Source organism: Oryctolagus cuniculus, chromosome 18 (assembly GCF_964237555.1).
Source record: "Oryctolagus cuniculus chromosome 18, mOryCun1.1, whole genome shotgun sequence".
Taxonomy (NCBI): domain Eukaryota; kingdom Metazoa; phylum Chordata; class Mammalia; order Lagomorpha; family Leporidae; genus Oryctolagus; species Oryctolagus cuniculus.
In genome coordinates this window covers 8,742,144-8,765,599 of record NC_091449.1, presented here as the reverse complement: position 1 = coordinate 8,765,599, position 23,456 = coordinate 8,742,144, and the positions used below count along the sequence as shown (strand labels likewise).

At 46.4% G+C, this 23,456-nt stretch overlaps 1 protein-coding gene across 1 annotated transcript; it reads right to left on the bottom strand.

Moving 5' to 3' along the window:
* Window positions 1–17,244: 17,244 nt before the first annotated feature.
* Window positions 17,245–18,117, bottom strand: ORYCUNV1R1567 (vomeronasal 1 receptor oryCunV1R1567). Its single transcript, NM_001167254.1, has one exon. The coding sequence runs from the start codon at window positions 18,115–18,117 to the stop codon at window positions 17,245–17,247; it is 873 nt and encodes a 290-aa protein (NP_001160726.1).
* Window positions 18,118–23,456: the final 5,339 nt, after the last annotated feature.

Sequence of the window (23,456 nt, the reverse complement as noted above, 5' to 3'; positions counted from 1 at the left end):
TTCACTCCCCAAATGGCTGAAACAGCCAGACCTGGCCAGGCTTAAGCCAGGAGCCAAGAGCTTCTTCTGGGTCTCCCATGTGGGGTCAGGGGCCCAAGCACTTGGGCCATCCTCCACTACTTTACCAGCTGCATTAGTAGGGAAATGGATCAGAAGTAGAACAGCTGGGACTCGAACCAGTGCCCATATGAGAGGTCAGCATCACAGCTGTTCCTGCTATGTCACAGCACCAGCCCCCAAGTCTCGATTTTTGCCACAACTCCTATCCTGGTTGCATTCTGGTATCATTCCCATCCCATAGACATCCACACTGTTTGGAGAGCCAGTGCCCCACTCTCCAAGGTCTCACAGTCTCCCTTGGCATCCAGCCTTCTATCTGGGACTTCTCCGTCTTGCCCTGGATGCCTCGCTAGCCTTGGGCTTACTCTGTCTCTGAAGTTTGGTGGTCAGGTGTATTGAAGAACGTTAGGTTAGAGGGCCCCAGATGCCTGGTGTCCACACAATAATTTGCTGTTATATGGTCTTAAATGTTCACTTTATATCCTAATACCCAAGCTGTTGAGTCATTCTCATGGTTTCTGTGTGTCACATTGGTTTGTCTTCGTAAGTCACCAAGAGGGAAAGACTGAACCCTCACTGAGTGGCCTCCAATCACACACAGAGTTCCTGAGATCACACACAGTCCTTGACTTTTATTTAAACATTTTAAATCAGTATCTCTATTTCCAAATCATTTTATTGTTAACTTATGTGAGTAGGGTTCCATTCTCTGATTCAAGAAAGCATCCCCAAGCTGGACCCCCGGAGAGGGAGGGAGCGTTGGGAAGAGGATTTGATGAGCAATCTTGTGTCTGTAATGTGCTTTGCTGGTCTGTGGTGTAACTGGCTGAAATAAGTGAGCACCATTTCCTAAGTTAAGTCGGTTGCTTTGGCATTAAAGTGCTCCTGGAACCCAATGGAATGAGGGCTCACTCACCACCTGGTCAGAGAAAAGAACACATTTTTCTATTTGCAAACCAGTGATTTGGGGGCTTTGAAGATGACAGCAAAATGATCTCCAACTTTCCCAGAAAAATTCAGTTTAAAGATATATGCTTGGGGGGCCGGCGCTGTGGCTCACTTGGTTACTCCTCTGCCTGCGGTGCCAGCATCCCATAAGGGTGCTGGGTTCTAGTCCTGGTTGCTCCTCTTCCAGTCCAGCTCTCTGCTGTGGCCTGGGAGGGCAGTGGAGGATGGCCCAGGTGTGTGGGCCCCTGCACCCGTGTGGGAGACCAGGAGGAAGTGCCTGGCTCCTGGCTTCGCATTGGCACAGTGCCAGCCATGGCGGCCATTTCATTTGGGGAGTGAACCAACAGAAGGAAGACCTTTCCCTCTGTCTCTCTCACTGTCTGTAACTCTACCTGTCAAATAAATTTTTAAAAAAGTTTGTAAAATAGCAAAGCAACATCAAATGCTTGACTTTTAAATTATGTCTTATTAAAAAAAAAACTGATGCTTATTTATTTAAGAGACAAAGAGACCAAGGCAGAGAGAGAGAGAGAGAGAAAGAGAGAGGGAGAGAGAGGTTCCACCCACTGGTTCACTTCCCTAATGCCCACAGTAGCCACAAAGAGACTGAAACTGGAAGCCAGAAGCTCCATCCAGGTCTCCATCATGGGTGGCAGGAACCACCCATGGCATGAGCCACGACCACTGCTTCCCAGGGTCTGCATCAGCCAGGGTCAGACACAGGAGCCAGAGTTGAGATCAAAGCCAGCACTCCAGGGTGGGAGGTGGGCCTCCAAATGCAAAGCTTGACCACTACACCCGGCAGCCACCCCTGAAATTATTTTTTAACCCTGTTGCCATGGCCACTGATGACAGTGTAGGAAGTAGAATTCTCTCATAAACTTATGGGAGATTTTGCACAACTACTGAATTAGCTGGAAGTTTTCAGTGGGATCCAAACTTTTCCTAAAACTTCTTGTACTGTTGAAAGCTCTAATGAACTTTGTGGTGCTGCATTCTGCCACAGCTCTGTGTCCGTGGACACCAACACTGAATCAGGCTGAGATTCCCTAGCTCAGCCAGATCCTTTGGTTTCAGTTTCTGGTCATTTCACAGCAGAGCAGGTGTGTTGCCATCACCCAGTTCACCCAGTTCACCTAGACTTTGCCCGCTGAGGTCCCAGCATGCATCTGCAGCTTAGCAAAAACATCCTTTTCTCAAGTAGAGAAACAGGAAGCTGCTCTGACACTTACACAGCTTTGTTGGGGGGCACTGGCTTTCCTTTGTTTGCTGAGCATCATGCACTCTTCACTGTGGCTCTGAGGACGCAAGCACTCAGCCAAGTGTGCTGCTTCTCCACAGTCTGGGACCCACAGACTGAACCCAAAATATCACGAAGAAACGCAAAGACCCTCAAAATCCCAGAGGCTTGGACATTTATAGAATGGAGGCAGGAACCAGCAAGGGCTCTTGCCGAGCTGACAAAGTGCCATCCCACCTTGAACTTCTGGCTGGAACCTGTGAGTCTAGCCCTATCCCTGCCATGACCTCAACAAGTGGGGACTCTTAGGGAAGATCAGCAGTCATCAAGCTGATCTCCAAGTCTCTACAACTGGATTGTGGGGAAGGAGTGAAGCTGGGCTTGCCAAGATTCAGAATGAGGAGGCCAGAGCTGAGGACCACAGGGAGCAGCCAGTCGATGCTACCGATCACAAGCAATCTTGTCCCTGCCCCCTGAGAGCCACCGCATGGGCAGATGAAGCTCATCGGGGACTGTTGCAAAATACTCCACCATGCGGATTCCCCATTGAATGGGGATTTCCCCAAAGAGTCACCTGTTTCTGAGCACCCAGGCTGCTTTTGCTTTGTCCTCACAGCTCGTTTCAAGGAATATCTTTCCCCACACCAGCTCCCTGATGGGGATGCTTTCCTTAGTAAGGAAGATTTCTAAAAGTAGCTTTAGGGGTCAAGTGAGATTTTTTAAATTTCTGTATTATTATCCAAAAGCTTAAAGAAACTTGTAGTTGCTCTTCTCATTCTATCTTTTTTTTTAACTTTTACTTAGTAGATATAAATTTCCAAGTACAGCTTATGGATTACAATGGCTTCCCCCCCCCATAACTTCCCTCCCACCTGCAACCCTCCCATCTCCTGCTCCCTCTCCCATTCCATTCACATCAAGATTCATTTTTGATTATCTTTATATACAGAAGATCAATTTATTATATATTAAGTAAAGATTTCATCAGTTTGCCCCCACAGAGAACACAAATACTGTTTGAGCACTAGTCATATCGTTAATTCACATTGAACTACACATTAAGGACAGAGATCCTACATGAGGAGTAAGTGCACAGTGACTCATCTCTTTCTTTGCATAGTGTTACTTGAAGCAATGATCTATATTTGAAGGCTTGCACTTCTGCATCATTGAGGGTTTTGGAGTGGAGAGCAGACTTTGGGAGGGATCCTGTATGGCAGGCATTGTGGTTGAGCAGATTAAGCTGCCATGTGGGACACTGGCATCCAATACCAGAGAGCCTGGGACCAAGCCCTGCCTCCACTTCTCACCCAGCTCCCTGCTAACACACACCATGGGAAGCAGCAGACGATGCCTCAAGTACCAAATATTTGCAGCCCTGATGTCCATGTGGGAGACTCAGACAGAGTTCCTGGCTCCTGGCTTCTGCTGACCCAGCTCTAACTGTTGTGGACATTGGGGAAGAAGGCAGCCAGTGGAAATTCCATCAATCTCTCTCTCTCCCTGTCTCTCAAATAAAAGAAAATACATAAATACACAAATTTAAAAGAATACTGGGTGTAGATAAAATCACAAAATTCTGTGGAAGATGGAGACCGATGCTCTGATTCACATTTCTACTCGTCAGCCCCTCAGGGAGAATGCTAGGAATCTGACACTCATTGCTCTTCTGATCCCCTGCTAGGTTCTGCTCAAAACTGCTCCAGGACTTTGATTTTAGGAATGGGCACAAAATGCCCCAGCTGAAACAGAATAAGGGAGAATTGTGTCCTTTGGTAAAAAAGCCCTTGAGAATCAACTTTTTTTTTTTTTTGACAGGCAGAGTGGAGAGTGAGAGAGAGAGACAAAGGTCCTCCTTTTCCATTGGTTCATGCCCCAATTGCCGCTGCAGCCAGCATGCTGCAGCCAGTGCACCTCGCTGATCCGAAGCCAGGAGTCAGGTGCCTCCTCCCAGTCTCCCATGCAGGTGCAGGGCCCAAGCTCCTGGGCCATCCTCCACTGCATTCCTGGGCCACAGCAGAGAGCTGGACTGAAGGAGGAACAACTGGGAAAGAATCCAATGCCCCAACCAGACTAGAACCCAGTGTGCTGGTGCCGCAGGTGGAGGATTAGCCTACCGAGCCATGGTGCCAGCCAAGAATCAACTTTTTAAGAAACACTGGGGTGGCTGGTGCTGCAGCTCACTTGGCTAATCCTCTGCCTGCGGTGCCAGCACCCCAGGTTCCAGTCCCGGTCAGGGCACTTGATTCTGTCCCAGTTGCTCCTCTTCCAGTCTAGCTCTCTGCTGTGGCCCAGGAGTGCAGTGGAGGATGGCCCAAGTGCTTGGGCCCTGCACCTGCATGGGAGACCAGGAGGAAGCACCTGGCTCCTAGCTTTGGATCAGCGCGGTACGCCAACCATAGCAGCCATTTGGAGGGCGAACAAACAGAAGGAAGACCTTTCTCTCTGTCTCTCTCTCTCTCTCTCTCTCACTAACTCGGTCAAAAAAAGAAAGAAACACTGGGGCTGGCATTGTGGCATAGTGGGTAAAGCAACTGCCTGCAGTGCCAGCATCTAATATGGGTGTTGATTTGCGACCTAGCTGTTCCACATCGATCCAGCTCTCTGCTGTGGCCTGGGAAAGCAGTAGAAGATGTCCCAAGTGGGCCCCATACAATGTGTTTTGATTTCAGCTGGGCCCACTTAGAATGACTGGATCAGGATCTTAGTCCACCCGAACGAGAATATACTGGGTGCAAAGAAAGGTAAACATGCCACTCGCCCATTCCCCAGCCTCCCGATCCTGGAAACAGTCAGACGCAGCAGGGTGTCAAGTCAAGCAAGAACTCGTTTATTGGTGTGTAGCAAAACCTTTTAAAGCACAAAACTGCAGAGTCATTGGGGCAGGGCATAAGGACCAAGCAATTACTTAAAAGGTCATTTTACGGGGCGATTTTTTACAGGACCAGCAATATGTCTGTACACTCATCATCAGTTGTTGTCACCTCCCCTGATGCTGCACAGCCAATCAGCTTTGGTGGTAAACAACTTTGGGTACCACCCACCTTACTTCCTTTGGGCGCCATCTTTGAATTGCCTCGCATTCCTAATTTCCCCAGAGACTGGAACTTTTAATGATGGCTTGAAGTGCACTCAGGAGAGAGGTGGTGCAGATGAAAAGACTCCAGGAAACCGTGGATGTGTACAAAATGGCTTTGCACACAATACCATCCAGAAGATGTCTTACTCCAAAAGATGATGCAATATCTGGGCCCAGCCTGAACATGATAGATGGTCATGACACTGACCAAGGTCAGCTGCACAGCAATCACATCTATGGTCTTGAGATGAAGTTGCATGAACAAGGTGTACGTATATAACACAAGAAGCAATGTTTTCCCAATGCAAATTTCAAATATGAGGACAAATCCAAAAAGTCGATCACTTGAGAGCATGATCCTAATGGTATATTTCTGGATGTTGTAATCAGGCCAGGCTTCCCATCAAACCCAAGTAAAGTGTACTCTACAGTTATAAATAGTTCAGCACATGGAAGAACAGAATGAATGACAGGTCAGTGTGACAGGCGGTGTCCGACATCCAGCTCCTCTGGATCTCAAGCCCCAGTGTGTCACTTGAGATGCTGGACATGGGGAATTCATGAGAACTTTCATGTACTGATCCACCACTGGGAAGTTGAAATTTAGATGCACTATAATGTGTCACCTGGAAATGTTTTGCCTGTGTGACAGACATATTTGTATATTATAAGGCATTTTTTATTAAGAGAAAGATTTCTAAGTGAGATCCCAGTGGAAAGAATGGGGCCATCAAAGAAGGAGGTACCTTTCTCTGAAGGGAGGAGAGAACTTCCACTCAGACTTCCACTTATCCCTGTCGGAATAAGATCAAAGTGGGCGACCTCAAAAGGCTTCCATAGCCTTGGCAACTCATGACTAGAGCCTAGGGAGAATACTGACACCATAAACAAGAGTGTCAAATTGTTAAGTCAACAACAGGAGTCACTGTGTACTTACTCCTCATGTGGGATCTGTCCTTAATGTGTAGTTCAATGTGAAGTAATGCTATAACTAGTACTGAAACAGTATTTTACACTTTGTGTTTCTGTGTGCGTGCAAACTGATGAAATCTTTACTTAATATATACTAAATCGATCTTCTGTATATAAAGATAATAGAAAATGAATCTTGATGTGAATGCAATGGGAGAGGGAGCGGGAGATGGGAGGGGTGTAAGTGGGAGGGAAATTATGGGGGGGAGCCATTGTAATCCATAAACTGTATTTCAGAAATTTATATTTACTAAATATAAAAAAGAAATTCATAAAAAAGAGTAGTACGTTAGATATTTATCCCTGAACCTGTATGTTTCAGTATGCAGAACTGTCTGTAGAAGTTTGCATTTATAATGTATAAAGAATGCACAAATATATGAACTTCCTTTTTACTTCAGTCTGCATTACATACCTATTCCAAGACAGTGCTCAGTTTAAACACTTTCTACCAACTCTAGTAAGGTGTTGGAATAAGGAAGTCCCCCACTCCTGTTGGCCACACAACAAGACTTCTGCACCATAGGCAGACAACAGTCTCCTGTGGGAGTCCCTGGATTCAGGTGCAAGGGGCCATGAAACCCTGTGGAGCCCTGAACCAGGAGGGTCCCTTTGGGAGCGCAGATCTGTATCCAGGCAGCAGACCCGCTGAGCCTGCTCCTGGGGTCAAATGCAGAAATGGCCTCCATCCCCAGTGAACTTGGCTACAGCCCCCTTGGCATTGAGCCTGCAACTAAAACCATCATGAAAGGACCCAGAGGGAGAACCACCCAGACCTCACTCCCCAGGGGTTATGCATGTGACTGAGCCTCTGTGTTGGGCTTGCCAGTCCCAGTCCCACAGCAGATGTGAGGGAGCCCAGTCTCAGCTCTGCCCCCTCCTGCCTCCCAACACCACCCAGTTACCTTCCGTGCATTTCCCCCAGCTCTGTCTGGGCACGGACGTCCTGCCAACCTCAGCGTCACTGTCACACTCATGGAAAACCTGCACTTGAGATGCCAATAGGACTGCCATGGTCAAGGCTGATGGATCACGTCAGTCAGCCTGGAGTAAGTGGCTTATTTTGTGATGCACACACGCTGACACGTGATGTGAGCATAAAGACCACCCAGGAGACCGTGATCACATCGAAAAGACAAAATAACATACCAACTTCTGACCCTAATGGGATGGAAGTGTGATCTTTGAGACAACGCTGATTAAACAGTTGTCTCACAGGAGCACAGTGAACTTCAGAAACCAAGAGGAACCATACAGAAATTTATCAGAGAAATCGGAGCTGATGCTGTAGCACAATGGGCTCAGCCACCACTTGCAGTGCCAGCGTCCCTCCTCAGAGTGCTGTTTGGAGTCTTGGTACCACCACTCATGATCCTGCATCTTGCTGATGCCCCTGGCTAAGCAGGGAAACACGGCCTCTGCCATCCATGTGGAAGACCAGGTCGGAGCTCCCGGCTCCTGGCATCTGCCTGGCCCAATCAGCTGTTTCAACCATTTGGGGAGTGAACCAGCACATGGACAATCAATCAGTCAATCTCTCTCTCTCTCTCTCCCCACTATACCTTTCAAATAAATAAATGTTTATAAAATAATTTTTTGGAATTCTGACTATAGTGATATTCTCTTCCTCCTTTCTACCCTTCCCCTCCTTCCTATACTCCCAACCTCCCCTTTCTCTCTTAAAAAAAAAATGTCATCAGAGAAATCTAGACAGCCTGAAACAATTATTTTAAAAAATCAAAGAGTTCATTGAGCTTATGATTATCAAAAGAGGACATACAGGAGTAAATGAGAATTCGGAGGGGTCAGAAGAAGACAAATGAGTACAAGGCTCATTTGAAGAGGCAATCGCAGAACACTGCCACAGCTGGAAAGAGATGTGAATATCCAGGAACTGAAGTCCAAGCCCAAAAAGTCTACCCCGGAAGGTACTGGAAACAAACTCTCCCAGAGCAACGCCAAGGAGGATCCTTAAAGCAGCAGGAGAAAAGCAGCAAGCAACTACGAGAGCTTCCAGAATAATCCACGGTGCACTGCTCAGCAGAGCCTGGCTGGCCGGGAAGCAATGGGACAGAGGGAAGAAAAATCTGCCCCCAAGAATAAGGCACCCATAAAACCGGCTTTCAGAAGCCAAGGAGACAAAAGATCTTTCCGGACAAACACCAGCAGGACCTACCCATCAGCAAGTGACCAGGAATGCGACGGGGGCCCCTTCTGCTCATGCACCTGCCACAGGCACCCAGGGCCCGGGAAGCCGGCGCACTGGAGGCTGTGCCTGGGAGCCAGGCCATCCTTCAGCGGTGCCCCTGGTGGGGCTGCAGCCCCTGGGCAGGGTGGCTGGCTGGCACAGGGACTCCGCAGTGTACCTACCGCATTGGAGCCCATGGGGGGTGGATTCTGGTCTTCGTTACATTTTGCAAACGGGAGCCCCAAGGCCAGAGGGGAGCAAGGAGCCGGTGTCGGGTCCCTGCCCTTGGCGGGAGTCATCCCTCCTCAGGGTCCCTGCCTGTGGTGCCCTGAGGAGAGTCGCAGCTCCCTGGGCTCCTGCCTGTGCCTGCAACTTGGGCTGAGCTCTCTGCTGCCTGTACACGCTGTGCGCTGAGTAGGGCAGGTGCAGGTGTTTGTTCCCTGAGAGCAGAGCTGAGCAGGTAGAAGGCTCAGCTGGGCCTTGTTGGGGAGGGGCCCCAGTCCGGATGCGCTCCACCGTGGCCCCGCTGTGTGACCTGGGGCGGGCCGCTTGCCCCCTCTGCGCTTCCGTGTTGTGCTCTGCAGAACAGGAATCAGAGCAGGATGCAGCTCGCAAGGTGGTTGAAGGGACTAAGTGTGCAGTACGGACCCTGACCGTGCAGCAGGGTCTCTGTGTGTCAGATGTCCACCGTGAGCAGACGCTGGTGTGGCACCGGGGCCATGCAGTGCCGACCAACACCCGCGTGCCCTGCCCCACCCCCAGTGCTGACCACAGGGTCCCCCAGCACAGGAACGCCCCCGCACCCAGGCCACTAGGAGAGCTGACGCCAGCAGGAGGCCTTGCCTCCTTGTCCTGGTGTCCTTTAGCCACCAAGGGCCGCCCATCCTTAGGCTGGGGTTGGAGGGTGAGGGCTCCAGGGCAGGGGAGACCAAGACAGAGTTCAGGGCTCAGGGCTGGAGAGACAGGGTGCGGAATGCTGGACCCCGGCCACATCCTCAGTCAGGACAGGGCCGGCCGGGCTGAATGACCTCACCTTTAGTCACCAGGAACCGAGAACTGGGGCCCAGTCGCGCGGAAACCCAGATCCCTTGGCTCAGCCCATAGATATTCTGCCGCCACCGCCAGCCGCTCTGGGCACCTGCATGTGGCGGGTCGTGATGCACATTAGCTCAGCAGGTATAGACAGCAGAATGGGGGCTGCCCAAGATGAAAATATATCCGCCACACTATGACCCAGGCATCCCGCTTGGGGGTTTACATCCCCAGGAGGTGAAATGTCTGTGTCAAAGGCAAACGGACAGTACTGTGTTATTGCATCGCTATTCAAGAAAGCCAGACACCAAGATAGGGAACCGATCCAAGCCTCCATCCGCAGATGAATGGATTTTTTTAATGTGGCCAATGTGCGCTGCAGGATGTTATTCAACGATGAGAAAGAATGAAACCCTGCCACTTGCAGCACCACGTATGAGACAGGAAGATGTTGAGTGAAACAAGATAGAGACATAAAAAGACGCCACATGTTTCCTGTATGTAAAAGCTGAAAACGCGGCTCTCAGGTTAGAACAGAACAACATGGCGATTACTGGGGCCAAGAGAGGGTGGAGGGAGTCAGGGTGCCAGGTTCCAAAAACCCAGCAGAGGGAGTCCCAGGATCCAGCGTTCTAAACGCAGTACCACGGACACCTGGCCCTCGGGGCTGGCTTGGAAGGAGCCAGCCATGCAGGTGTGTGCAGCACAGGTGCAGCCAGGGCTGGTGGTTGGCTTGGGGCCTCGCCGGGGTATCAGCCGGAAGCTGGAGCCTGCTGAGAGCACTGTGTGTGTGTCCTTGAGTCTGGATGTCCTGATATTAAAAAGGCTACCAGCATCTGTCACCTCTTCCATTCCCAAGCTCAAGTGAGACCCCTTGTGGCCGACTGGAACCTGAAGCTCCCAGGCAGGGCATTGTGGCAGCGCTGTGCAAATCTCAGCCCAGGGACAGTGTGAGGTGGGTGAACCCAGGCCAACGCAGTGCCCTACTCTGTCTGTTTTTGCTTCTGTCGCTTTCCCAAGTGAAAGAAATGGCAAGACGTGCTCTGATATGGTGGATGCAGCCTGCAAAGCCTCCCCTCCAAACGTGGAGACAAAAAATCCAATGGTGGCAACCTGTTTGCTGCCTGTTGCTCAGAAGCTACTGACAGCTCTGAGCCCAATTCTGATTTATAGTGCTCAACGCTGGCAACAAAGCATACAAAACCATTTCATATTTGTAAAATAGAATACATAATGATATTAAATTTGAGTACATATGGAGAGAGAGTTGAGATAAAGAAAACTGATTCATGCCGAAGAAAAGCCAGGCACGATTACAGGAGGGGACAAGAGAGAATGGGAAGCAAACTGGCTAATCCTAAACCCAAGCTGTCCACCATGACAGGAAATGAAAATGGAACAGACCAAAACAACAGAGAATGAAAAGCGAGAAAAAGTCACGTCTGCTCTCTGTCCTGTCAGATGCTTTTGCACGTCCAGCACACAGACACATGTAGGACACACACGCTGAGAAGGGGAGGGATGCACAGGCCAGGTTAACCAAGAGCGCCGGGGTTTACACGCTCACAGCAGAGACGAGGCCGCAAGAGCAATTGCCTGGGTTTTCTAAGAGTCGGCTCCCAAAACAAGGGAAGACAAAGGCTCAAGGAAAGGCTGGCAGGGGACGGCCCATGAGCCACCTCCCCAGCAGGAAGCCGCTGTTGCAGCCCGGAAGTCCATCGGGGGAACACCCACTGTGGACATCAGTGTGACTGTCAGGTAATCACACACAACACGGTGACCTCAGGACAGGAACAGCGAGGCGGCGGCTGCAGCCCAGCTGGTTCCTCCCCACTTGGATTGCCCCACCCCACACGGGCCAAGTGCTAGGGACCAAGTTGCCCACCAGACCCCCAGTCTGATGCAGCTTTCTAACACAGAAACAACCACCGATCATGGTTCCACCAATAAATATGGAAATGTAGGAGACATGCACATATTTCAGAATATTTACAACCCAAGAGATCAGGAAAGTATTAAATAAGAAACTGAGAAAATGGGTGATCAGAGCACTCCCTAGAAAAACTGGGCATAAGAAATCTTCAGTGGTGAAACCGCCAGTCACAAACACCACCCACAGGCTCCCGAGGGTGGAGGAAACCTTGCAACCTCAGGAGCAAACACAGCAGAGGCAGGAAGAGAAGGACAAACCCAGACCATCTGCAGCAGGAGCCAAATGGAAACCAACCGACCCCAAAGAGCTGCATGTAGATTCCACAATAATTAAAGCGATCATGCCGTTAATCCAGAAAGTCATTCCAAAGATAGAAAGTGAGTTTAACAAATTTTTAAAATTATAAAGAAAACCTTATATCCAGTAATGTTGTTCCGGCAAAACTTGTATTGTGTGCTGACATTAAAAGAGCAGCAGTTTGGTATGGATTTGATTTTTGCCTAGATTGCAATCTTTCACTGTTTTGTCATGAGACTCATGGAACTTCCTGGATGCATCTTCTGTGAAACACACTCAATGCTCATGAGGTTTAATGACTCCCATATTCACACAGTCACCCAGAGTTATTTCAGTTCACACGTGTGTGGTGTATGACAGCCAGCTGCCATGGAAGGGTTGAGGCGATGTTCCCACTTGGTAAATACAAAACACCAAAACCAAAATTTGTACCTAGTGCAAAACTGACAGGGCTGGGTGTGTGGCCTGGCAGTGAAGATGTCAGTTGGCATGCAGACTTCCTGTAGCCAAGGTCTAAGTCCAAACCCCAGCTCTGGGGATTCCCATTATGGATTCAGCCTGATGCACACGCTTTGAGGGAGCAGCTGATGACTCCAGTAAATGGGTTTCTGCCACCCACGTAGGAGACCTGGCCTGATTCCTGGATCCACCTTCACCCAGGTCCGGTAACTGGGCACTGTGTGCATTTAGGGGGAGGGAACCAGCAGGTAGGACTATTTGTATTTCTATCTGTGTATCTTTCTGATCCTCTAAAAATAATTAAAACTTATAAAATACAGAGTGAAAAAAAAACAGAGTTGAGTAACCATCTAAGAAGCAATTAACACAATTGTTTAAAATATCTCCAAAAATAATGATTTCTTCTTGTACAAGTTCTAAAACACATAGAGACAGACCAACTGAATACTGCAAAAACCCCTCCAGACCCAGAAACACAGGAAACATTCAGTGAACCACGATGAAGGACCTGAAGAGCTTTGTCTGAAGCCCATCAATGACATCGGTAGAAAGGAGACTTGTGTAAGGCAAGGACTCATGATCCTAGTTGTAAAAATCCAGACAAGGTTGGCTGGCGCCGCAGCTCACTAGGCTAATCCTCCGCCTTGCGGCGCCAGCACACCGGGTTCTAGTCCCAGTCGGGGGGCCGGATTCTGTCCTGGTTGCCCCTCTTCCAGGCCAGCTCTCTGCTGTGGCCCGGGAGTGCAGTGGAGGATGGCCCAAGTGCTTGGGCCCTGCACCCGCATGGGAGACCAGGAGAAGCACCCGGCTCCTGGCTTCAGATCAGCGCAGTGCGCCGGCTGCAGGGGCCATTGGGGGGGGGGGGGGTGAGCCAACGGTAAAGGAAGACCTTTCTCTCTCTCTCTCTCTCTCTCTCTCTCTGTCAACTCTGCCTGTCAAAATATTAAAAAAAAAAAAAAAAATCCAGACAAGGTGCTGGAAACAAACATCCTGTAGGTGGCACTTTAACCTGATTGAGCTGAATTCAGATTCTGCCACTTTGGGGATGATCAGACGAGTGGCATCAGACACAATCAAAACTAATGCTCATGGGTTTCAGGGGGCGGGGGAAGAAGCCCGCAGATTTGCACTGCATGCGACCTGGTTCACTCATCATCCGTCGCCTGAGGAAGATGAGGCAGAAACCACTCAAAAAGGAACTACCTTTGCCTCCCAAAAATCCCTAAAGTGGTGGCATAAAAAGTTATATATTCAAGAGGTATGGAGGTTTCTAGGTGTCAATACAACACGTGTGTGTGTGTGTGAGTGTGTGTGTGTCACAGACTGAGTACTGCCCTGAAATGCAAACGCGGAAGGCCCAGGGCCACGTGTGACTGTATTTGGAGATCAGGTCTTGACAGAAGGAAAGTGACGGCCGCCGTGAGGGGGGCTCTGGCCCCGTCAGAGTTCTGTTCCTCACGAGGAGGAGACCAGAGCTCCCCTCTCTACCCAGGAGGGCACAGCGACAAGATGGCTGCCAGCAACCAGGGGGAGAGCGCTCCCACGGCCCAGCCACCCTGGCGCCCTCATCCCAGACGCCAGCCCCACGAGCCTGAGAAAATCAGTGTCTGCCCTCTCAGCCTCCAAGTCCACCAGATTCTGTCAAAACGGCAGCCTGGGGAGAACCCGTGCATGTGCAGGGCACGCATGCAGGAAATTTCAGTGAGGTTACCCTCACCAGGGATTTCCTATGAAGATTAGCTCTGTGCTGGGAATACCTGTGATTGTTCATGGTTTTTACCAAGCGCAGAGGTGGTCTCGGCAAACCGGAAACAAACAGGCCTTCCTCGAGGCCTCATTGGGGCCAGCGTGGCAACATCCGGGTCTGTCCATGACGTCACTGCTCTGCGTCCTGGGACGGAGCACCAGCCGACCCGGAAGTGCGATTTCACCTCTGAGTCTCCAGCAGCCTGAGCAAGAGAGCCCTCACAACTCTCTCAGCAGACACTGGTGACGCGGGACGAAGCCTCAGCAACTGCATGATTTCCTCTGCGAATGTAGGGGCCACTCAGTAGCGACACCTGGTACCTATGGGCGTGAGTGGGAGACCTGACAGGCATGGTGGTGGGGTCACTGGTCCAGAGTAGACACCACGGGGCAGCCAGGGAGGGGTGAGGGGTGAGGGCAGCTGTGCCAGTCTGGATCTGGGTGCTGGAGTCCGGATGTGGCCACAGTGAACATTCATGCAGCAAGAGAAACTGCTGAGTATTGTGCTACTTTAAAAAATAACGTCTGGACTCTGGCAAAAAGATATCTGTGAGTGAGATCCCAGTGGAAAGAACAGGTCTTCAAAGAGGGAGGTGCCTTTCTCTGAAGGGAGGAGAGAACCTCCACTTTGACTATGACCTTGTCTAAACAAGATAAGAGTCGGAGAACTCAAGGGGCTTCCATAGCCTTGGAAACTCATAACTGGTGCATAGGGAGATTACTGATGCCATAAACAGGAGTGTCAATTTGTAAAGTCAACAACAGGAGTCACTGTGCACTTACTCCTCATGTAGGATCTCTGTCCTTAACGTGCTGTACACTGAGGCTTAATGCTATAACGAGTACTCAAACAGTATATTTCACTTTGTGTTTCTATGGGGGTGCAAACGATTGAAATCTTTACTTAATGTACACTAAACTGATCTTCTGTAAAAAAAAAAAAAAAAAAAAAGAAAAAAAGAAATTATCAATTCCCAACTTGACTCTCACTGGGATTAAACATGACAATAGGTCTGATCTGATTTCATCATCATTAAAAAAAAATCATCTATTATTTTTCACTTTATGTTTCTGTGTGGGAGCAAACTGTTGAAATCCTTACTTAAGGTATACTAAGCTGATCTTCTGTATATTAAGATAATTGAAAATGAATCTTGATGTGAATGGAAGGGGAGAGGGAGTGGGAAAGGGGAGGGTTGTGGGTGGGAGGGACGGTATGGGGGGGAAGCCATTGTAACCCATGAGTCGTACTTTGGAAATTTATATTCATTAAATAAAAGATAAAAAAAAAAATAACGTCTGGAAAATTCGTTGGGGTAGCACTGTGGGCAGAGCAGGTACGGCTGCTGCCTGCAACACTGGCATCCCATATGGGCACTGGCTCACGTCCCGGGTAGTCTACTCATCCAGCTCCCTACAGATTCGCCTGGGAAAGCAGCAGATGGCCCATGTCCTTGGGCCCCTGCACCCACGTGGGAGCCCTCAAGCCATGTGGGGATTGAACCAGCAGATGGAAGATCAATCTTTCTCTGCCTCTGCATCTACTTCTCTGTAACTGACTTTCAAATAAATAAACATTTTTAAAAAAATGTTTGAAGGCGACAATACCCGATCATAAGACTTCAATTTGAAAATTAAAGGAAAAGAAAATGTCAAACTGTACTGATCACAAGGATGAAATCACGACGGGGAGGAGGGCGGGGCGGGGAGAGCTGTCCACGGGGCATGAGGAGCATGAGGAGCAACACTTCGTGAAGGGAAACACAACTGGGGAGGAAAGACAGCCACGCAGTAATGAAGCAGTGTCCACATTGAAGGTCTCTGAGGTGTGTTTCCCGACGTCACCCTGACTGAAACATTAGGATAAAGAACAAATTTTAAAAGCTCATGGAGAATACTGAGTTTCTGCATGGGAAGAGCCTCCCTCTGGCATTAGATAATGTGTTTGATCCACAGAAAGCTGAAGAGAGGGGAAATGGGAGCTCTTGAAATTTTGGGTTCCAAACCTTGGAACCTTTGGACAGGCGCGGTGGAATTTCTTAGCCTTGGGAACAAAGATATGTGCAAAGATTCAAGCTACAGTCACTGTAGCTGTCCCTGGGGACTGGAACTGAACAATGAGGGAAGTAGGGCATAGAAATTAAGATGTGGAAGATGAAACTGAGAAAAAAATGTTGATGGTTAGAAAAGTTTAGCAAAACAAATATACTGTGAGCCAATACACCATGGAGCAATGAAAAGAATCAGGCCCTTGCTGATGAGTATGTAAATGTAGAGACAATTCTCACTGACATCCCAGTGACTTGGATCCAAAAAATAAATGTCATCATAAAAAGGGGAGGGGAGGGGCCAGTGCTGTGTCCCATTGGGTTACACCCTGGCCTGAGGCGCCAACATCCCATATGGGTGCCAGTTCAAGACCCGGCTGCTCCACTTCCAATCCAGCTCTCTGCTGCAGCCTGGGAAATCGTAGAAGATGGCCCAAGTGCTTGGACCCTTACACCTGCGTGGGAGACCCAGAAGAAGCTCCTGGCTCCTGGCTTCAGATCACCCAGCTCCAGCTGTTGCAGTCAATTGGGGAGTGAACCATCAGATGGAAGACTTCTCTCTCTCTCTCTCTCTCTGCCTCTCCTCTGTGTAACTTTCAAATAAATAAATCTTTAAAAAAAAAAAGAGTGGAGATCAATATGGATGGATTTATGCAAATGCTGCATTTTACTAAATATTAATGATTGAATCTTCCACAATTTCCCATCCTCTTAATCAGCTCTTTTTTTTCCTAGATGTTTTCACAAATACAACTATTTTTTCCAGCATCACAGATAATTTTAGGGCTCTCTTTACTTCCTTTGTTTTATCTTTAGGTCACTGGGGCACATCTAATCTAGGTAAGTCTCCAAAATATATGACATAGGTGGTTTTTATTTCATGGATAAGAGAAGTCTTTTAACAGCACAGTTTAACAGAAATACAAAGCAAGCCCAAATGTAACTCAGTATTTTCTAGTTGCTCCATTCAAAAGGACAAAAGCAAGCAGATAAAATTACCTTAATGATATACACCACATTCATTTAACCCAAAATGTTACTTCACTGTGTATTCTATGTAAGGATTAATACATTTTGATTCATGTTAACATTAAAAAACCTGAATGTTTTTAAATGGACTACATAGTTCCACTCAAACTAGCCCCATTTCCAGTGCCCCATTGCCCTACGGCTTCTTTTCCTCATATAAATCTTGATGGAGACTCCTCTGTTGAAGATGATGTCAGATCAGCCACTGAAAGCTCATGGACAAAAGGTCATTCTCATATTTGAAAAGAAGGAAGTCAATTTGAGAATAAATTTGTTATGTTTCATCAGAAAAAAGGGGCAAAATGTTGGGTAGCATGATGCTAAAATTCCACCAATACCCTCCAACCTTGAGTTTTTCTCAGATGCATAAAATCCATAAAGGGTCAAACAGTTGTTTGACAAATAAAAGAACACAAAGCAAAATACTAGCAAAAGGATCGTGTAGGTGGCTTTGTTTTCTGAAGATGTCTTGGAAGAGAGACTGGAGGTGTGAATGTGCTGGGCCCTCCTGCGGTGTCTGTAGAGGATCCACACCATGTAGAGGCTGGACCAGATCATCAGTGCCAGAAACACTATATCATGAATCACTATGGTACTTATAAATGATCTTGCTTCATGGACTACAGGCTTCCTGGACTGACAATATACATTAACATATCCCTCACCAACCACGGTGAAATTCAATCTGGCTTTTACAGTTCTAATGATGTGGGTGTAGATCACCATGTTGATGACCCAAAAAAAGAGTAAAGAGGGGAAAATCCACTTGGAGAGTTTAGGTTTCATCCATGCCCATTTAGAATGACTGGGACTGACAGTGATGGCCTGAAATACACTTAGGAGAAAGGTAGTACATATGGAAAGACCTCGAATCACTCTGGATATGTACAGAAATGCTTGACAACCAATATCATCAAAGAAATCTTTTATTCCAAAAGATGACATGAGTTCTGGTATTGACCGGATCAAAATGGTTGAAATATTGACCACTGTCAGGTGCATGAAAATCCAATCTATGGGTTTCTTCAGATGAGGCTCGATTAGGAAGGTATATGTGTATATAATGAAGAGCAGTGAGTTTGCCATGACACCCATACAAATCTGACATATTAGGATAAAGGTATAAATCACATCACTTGTTAACATTATCTCAAGGATTTTATATATTTTTAGATGTTTTAATTAGTCTAATTTGGCATCCTCTTAAACAGATCATATACTGAAATTATAAAAAATTGAGTCTGTTGAAAACTAGGATGACTAACAGCTCTCTGAGAGAAGCGGTGAAATGTTCATATCTTCTATATTTCAGACCCAACTGTGATACTTCCAGGGACTGGACTTTGGGCATCCTTTGAATTTCAGACTATAGTTATACATGATATGAAGCAGTGGACATCAAATGTCATATGCTACATTCCCATCTATTACCACGAGGACATGTTGGCCCCTATGAATGAAAAATATGCAGGTGATATTTTCTTCAGAGTATAGAGTGCTTGTAATCTCTAAACCAATGTGTAAGTCTTCACCTCTCTGAAGAATATTCTGCTTCTAATGCATGAAGTGGAGTATGTGCACTTGAACTGCTTTATTAGAATTTACACTGCAGACAATTCTTTCAAACAAGGAACATTTTTAACACTTCAGAGCAGTTTAAAACACTGAGGTATTATACCAATCAAAAACAGAATTAATTAAATTTAAAAATGTGAAAAGGAATAACTGGTTTTCCAAGTGAGGATTTTGCTTCTCCTCATCTAACCGCAATGTTTGGAGACATTTTTGTTCTCAGACGCTGCAGAGCTCCTGAAACACAGTGGGTAGAGGCTGGGAATGCAGCTCAACTTCCCACAATGCACGGGACAGCCCTCAAACATTCTGGCCCCAAAGGGCAGACACACACATGGTGATGAACACAGTCTTACAAAGCAATCCTGTCTTTCTCTCTACACCACATCTAAAACTTTGGCTCAACATTTTGTGCATTGTTACGCAGACAAACCGTTGGTTCACAAACAGAACAGGAAGAGTATGACAATCACTGAGGCTGACTTAGTGCTTCATCTCCGTTTATTGGACTAAGGAGTTTTGCTTATATCATTCCCTCAGAGACCATGTCTTTGTCATGTAAGGCATCACCTTTCTTCCTACAGAGATTGTTAGTGAATTACATACGTGTCTCCTCCAATCTGAATACATTCATAGAGTATCTTAACTTTCTATATTCCATTCTCAGATTCACAACAACTCTGTCGTCTGGCATCAACTCTACTACAGTGCTGGCTTCTAATCATCTAACAAAGAAAGAAATCCTACATGTAACAAACACCATCAATACAGAGTACTCGTCTTCTGTTCTCATATTTCTGCCTTCAAATGTCTCTGTAATTTAGGATCATGTTAGTTGGAATTACTTGAAACTGTGTCACTAATATGGTCAACAATGTTAACTACTCTTAATTTTTAAAAAGCATCCTAGGGGGGCCAGCACTATGGGGTAGCAGGTAAAAGCCACCATCTGCAGTGCCACATCCCATACAGGTACTGGTTCAAGACCCAGCTGCTCCAATTCCAATCCAGCTCTCTGCTATGGCCTGGGATAACAGTCAAGGATTGCCCAAGTCCTTGGACCCCTGCATGTGCAAGGGAAGACCTGGAAGAAGCTCCTGGCTCCTGGCTCCTGGCTTTGTATTTGCAAAGCTCCAGCCATTGTGGCCAACAGGATAGTGAACCAGTGGATGGAAGACCTCTGGCTCTACCTTTTCTCTCTCTGTGTAACTCTGACTTTAAATAAATAAATAAATCTTTTTAAAAATCCTAGGTTGTGCATTAAGAGAAATGGAAAGATTCTGGGATTCCCAAAATATATATCGGAGTGCCCAGGTTAGAACCCTGACTCTGCTTCTGAATCAATCTTCCTGGTAATGCATATTCTAGGAGGCAGCAGATGATGGCTTGAGGGAATCAGCCCAGGGAAGTCATATGGAAGAGATATATGAAGTCCTGATCCCTGAACATGGCCAGCTCTGACTGTTTCAGGTTCATAGGGAAGGAACCACTGGGTTAGTCTGTACTTGCTTGCTCACTCACTCTTTCTCTCTCCTTCTCTCCCTCCCAATCTCTGTCTCCTTTCATAAAACAAATATATGAATTTAGTTTTTAATGCAACCTGTCTTTAATATACAGGATGACAGTTTCTGGTTCACCTTCAGGCTCTCTGACCATCATTCCTTGTCCACTATCACAAGCATGGCCTGTCACAAGAGCTCCTTCTTCAGTCAAATTCTCTGCTCACTCCATTTACCTGCTGTTCACAATTTAAAGTCTCTCATAATTCTATCATTGAGCTGAACTCCCAAAATTCCCTTCAGTACTCATGTACTTCAGGTCTCTTTCTGCCAAGCATGAGAGGTCCTGGCTAAATATCTGCCTCTCAAATGAACCCACCCAGCACCAACTCTGCACAGCTTATGATGGGTGGGTGCCATCAGGCCCTTACTGGGACTCAAAAAAGGAAAAGGAAACAAACTAGGATGTGGCAGGCACTCTCTGTAACCCTCATAGCTCAATGTGTGGTTACTGTTGACCTTCAATAAAACAAAATCACAAAGAGAAATCCTGACACACGAGTACTTGCAAAACATGACAGAGACACACCTCCCACATGCCAAAAGAAGGCAACAGGTTGTCCAGGTAGAGTCAGCATGGAGGGAATTTAAAATAGCCCTGTTAACATTACAACAGTTACACCAATTCAAAAACCTAGAGAAATGGAATCTTTAAGGAAGAGGGAGTCAGAATGGACAGCAGAGTTTATGAAAAGGTGGGAGGAGCTTCAAAGTCTAGAAAGGGCACCCAGGAGGACAGAGCAGGTCACCAAACACAGCTCTGTGGGGCACTCAATGGGAGGGCAGGGGGAGCTGCTGGGAACATCCACAGGCCCTGGGTGGTTGATCAAGGTTGGTCTGTGCAGGGGAACCTGCAGAAGTGTCAGAGTAGCACCAACACTGAAGGAACTGCAGCCCTGGGCACATGCATGGCCCCGGGAGCCCTGGGGGAAGACGAGTGGGAAGCTGTAGCCCATGGGGAGCGTCTGGTCCATCACTGAGTCCAGTGACTTAATATTAAATGACAGAAGGCCTATGTTCCACTTCTACCAATCCAAACTCTATTAGGAACTCTTTTGGCTAAGTCTGCTGAAGGGCTTTACAAGGAGGCGAAGCAAGGAGTTTCTGGAAAAATGTGGCTCTCAGTCTTAGTAACAAGGAAGTGTCCAACTGAGGCACTAAAGTCAAGGTCAGTCTGCTCACCCGTCAGCTCACACCTTTTTATGCTCTCTTACTTGGCATTGCTGGCAAGAGCAAAATCATACTCGCAAATATTATACACAGTCATCCCTCAGAGCACGGGAAATCTGCAAAAACAACTCCATAACAGGGTGTAATAGAAAATCACACATGATTGCATTCCTGTGCTATCCATTCTTTTTACAATTTCTGATATCTGTAAACTAAATTATGTTATATATGGTTTTTAATTTAACAGATATCATGTTAGATATTAGGAGAAATGAACCACGAACAAAGTAAAATTTTTATGGTATTTCACTAGTTAACACAAAGAAAGATACACTGGCAGATCTACACATAGACCTGAGCTGGGAGATGGGGGTGAGAGATGGAGAGGTGTTAGTGACAGTGTAGAGTTATCAGATGAATAAATTCTAGATAGCTAAAGTAACATGGGTTGAATATAGTTGATAATATATGTATTACAATAAGAATGTATTGTATAATTGAATTTTGCTAACATCATAGGTCTTACAAGCTGTCACCATGCACACAAGGTTTCTGTGTGAGTGTTATGTTAATTAACTTAGAGGTCGTATTCATATCAAATCATCCCAATATACTAGCTAAAAATACAAGCTTATATTTGTCAATTATACCTCCATAAAGCTGAAAAAGTTAATGAATAATGGACTAAATCCACCAAGCAAATGCAGACAATGCAAGAGTCAAAAATGTCAAATCCCAGCTATGCGCTGTCCATGGCATTCACATTGTAAATGCAAAAGCACATATGGTCCATAAGTGACTGAACAGGACATGATATACAGGGTCAATATTAATCTGTAGACACACAGAGTATCCACATAAAAATGAGATGAACTGAACTTCAAGAAAAAGACAATGTCTTCTGATTTAACTAGAATTAGGAAGAAAGAGAAAGTTTCAAAATAAAGAAAGGAAGGTATAAAACTACCAACCAAGTATCAGAAAGCAGGTGCATACAGAATAACACTGCACAAATCCAACATTTAGGGAACAGAATAGCTGGATATAATGAAACCCACTATGGTAAAAATAAAAGATGTAAATTTGTAAATGCTAAACAACAGCATCAATATTTAATGTAAAAACACAAGAAATTATTTTTTAAAAAACAAGAAAATCCACCATGGTAGTAGTAGATTTAACCAAAGTCTTTTAGTAACCAAGGAACCAGCAGACAAAAGGCCAGACTACAAAAAACTCAAGCTTGTGAATTAATTTGCTGTACCTAATGCCTTGACCAACACACAACTCACTGTCAGATGCCCGACTCCCCTTCTCTGCTATCATGTGCACCATGTATTCAACGCAGCCAGAGAGCAAACACTGAAGTGAATGAGAGCAAAGATGAAGAGTTCAACTGAATAGAACACATTATCTTACACAATCATGATGAATCACAAAAAGAACATTTTAATTCTTAACACGGATTTCTATGTTCAGAAGAAAAGCATTCCATAGTAAGAACAAAGTGGGAAAATCTATTGTGAAATGCACTGTGGACAAATAAACTCAAAATGCCATTTTTCTAGAGACTAATAAATAAAAACCCTCTAGAGAGATGGCTGCACTTCCTAAAGAGAAGACACTAGTAACATCAGACTTCAAATGTTAAAAACACAACTAAGAACCTGCATTTTCTAAAAATGATATCGTGACTATGCTAATAAACTTGGAAGGCTGAGACACACTGGGAAATTCTCAAAACTTAACTCACCATAGAAACATGAAACTGTAGAAAGTCACAAACTTCATGCAAAGCTTCCCATAATGAAACTGAGCAGCAGGAAAAAAATCATTCCATGAGGAATTCCAGATAATGCTTCAATGGTGTGGGACAAAAAAACATCTATAAACACTTCCTAGGGAAAGAGAGAGAGCACTCTGTCAGTCACAGTGTGGGAAAACCAAATAAACCTGGTATGAAAAGTATGATGCTGAAGCCATCTCGTTCAGGAAGCAAATGAGAAGCAGTCCCATAATTTGTAGAATTGAATCCAGTGCTCTCCAAGCAGAGCTAGCAATGACCAAGAGAATCACCCCTGGAAATGGTTAAGACTGATGTCACATGGCAGAGAGAAAGATATC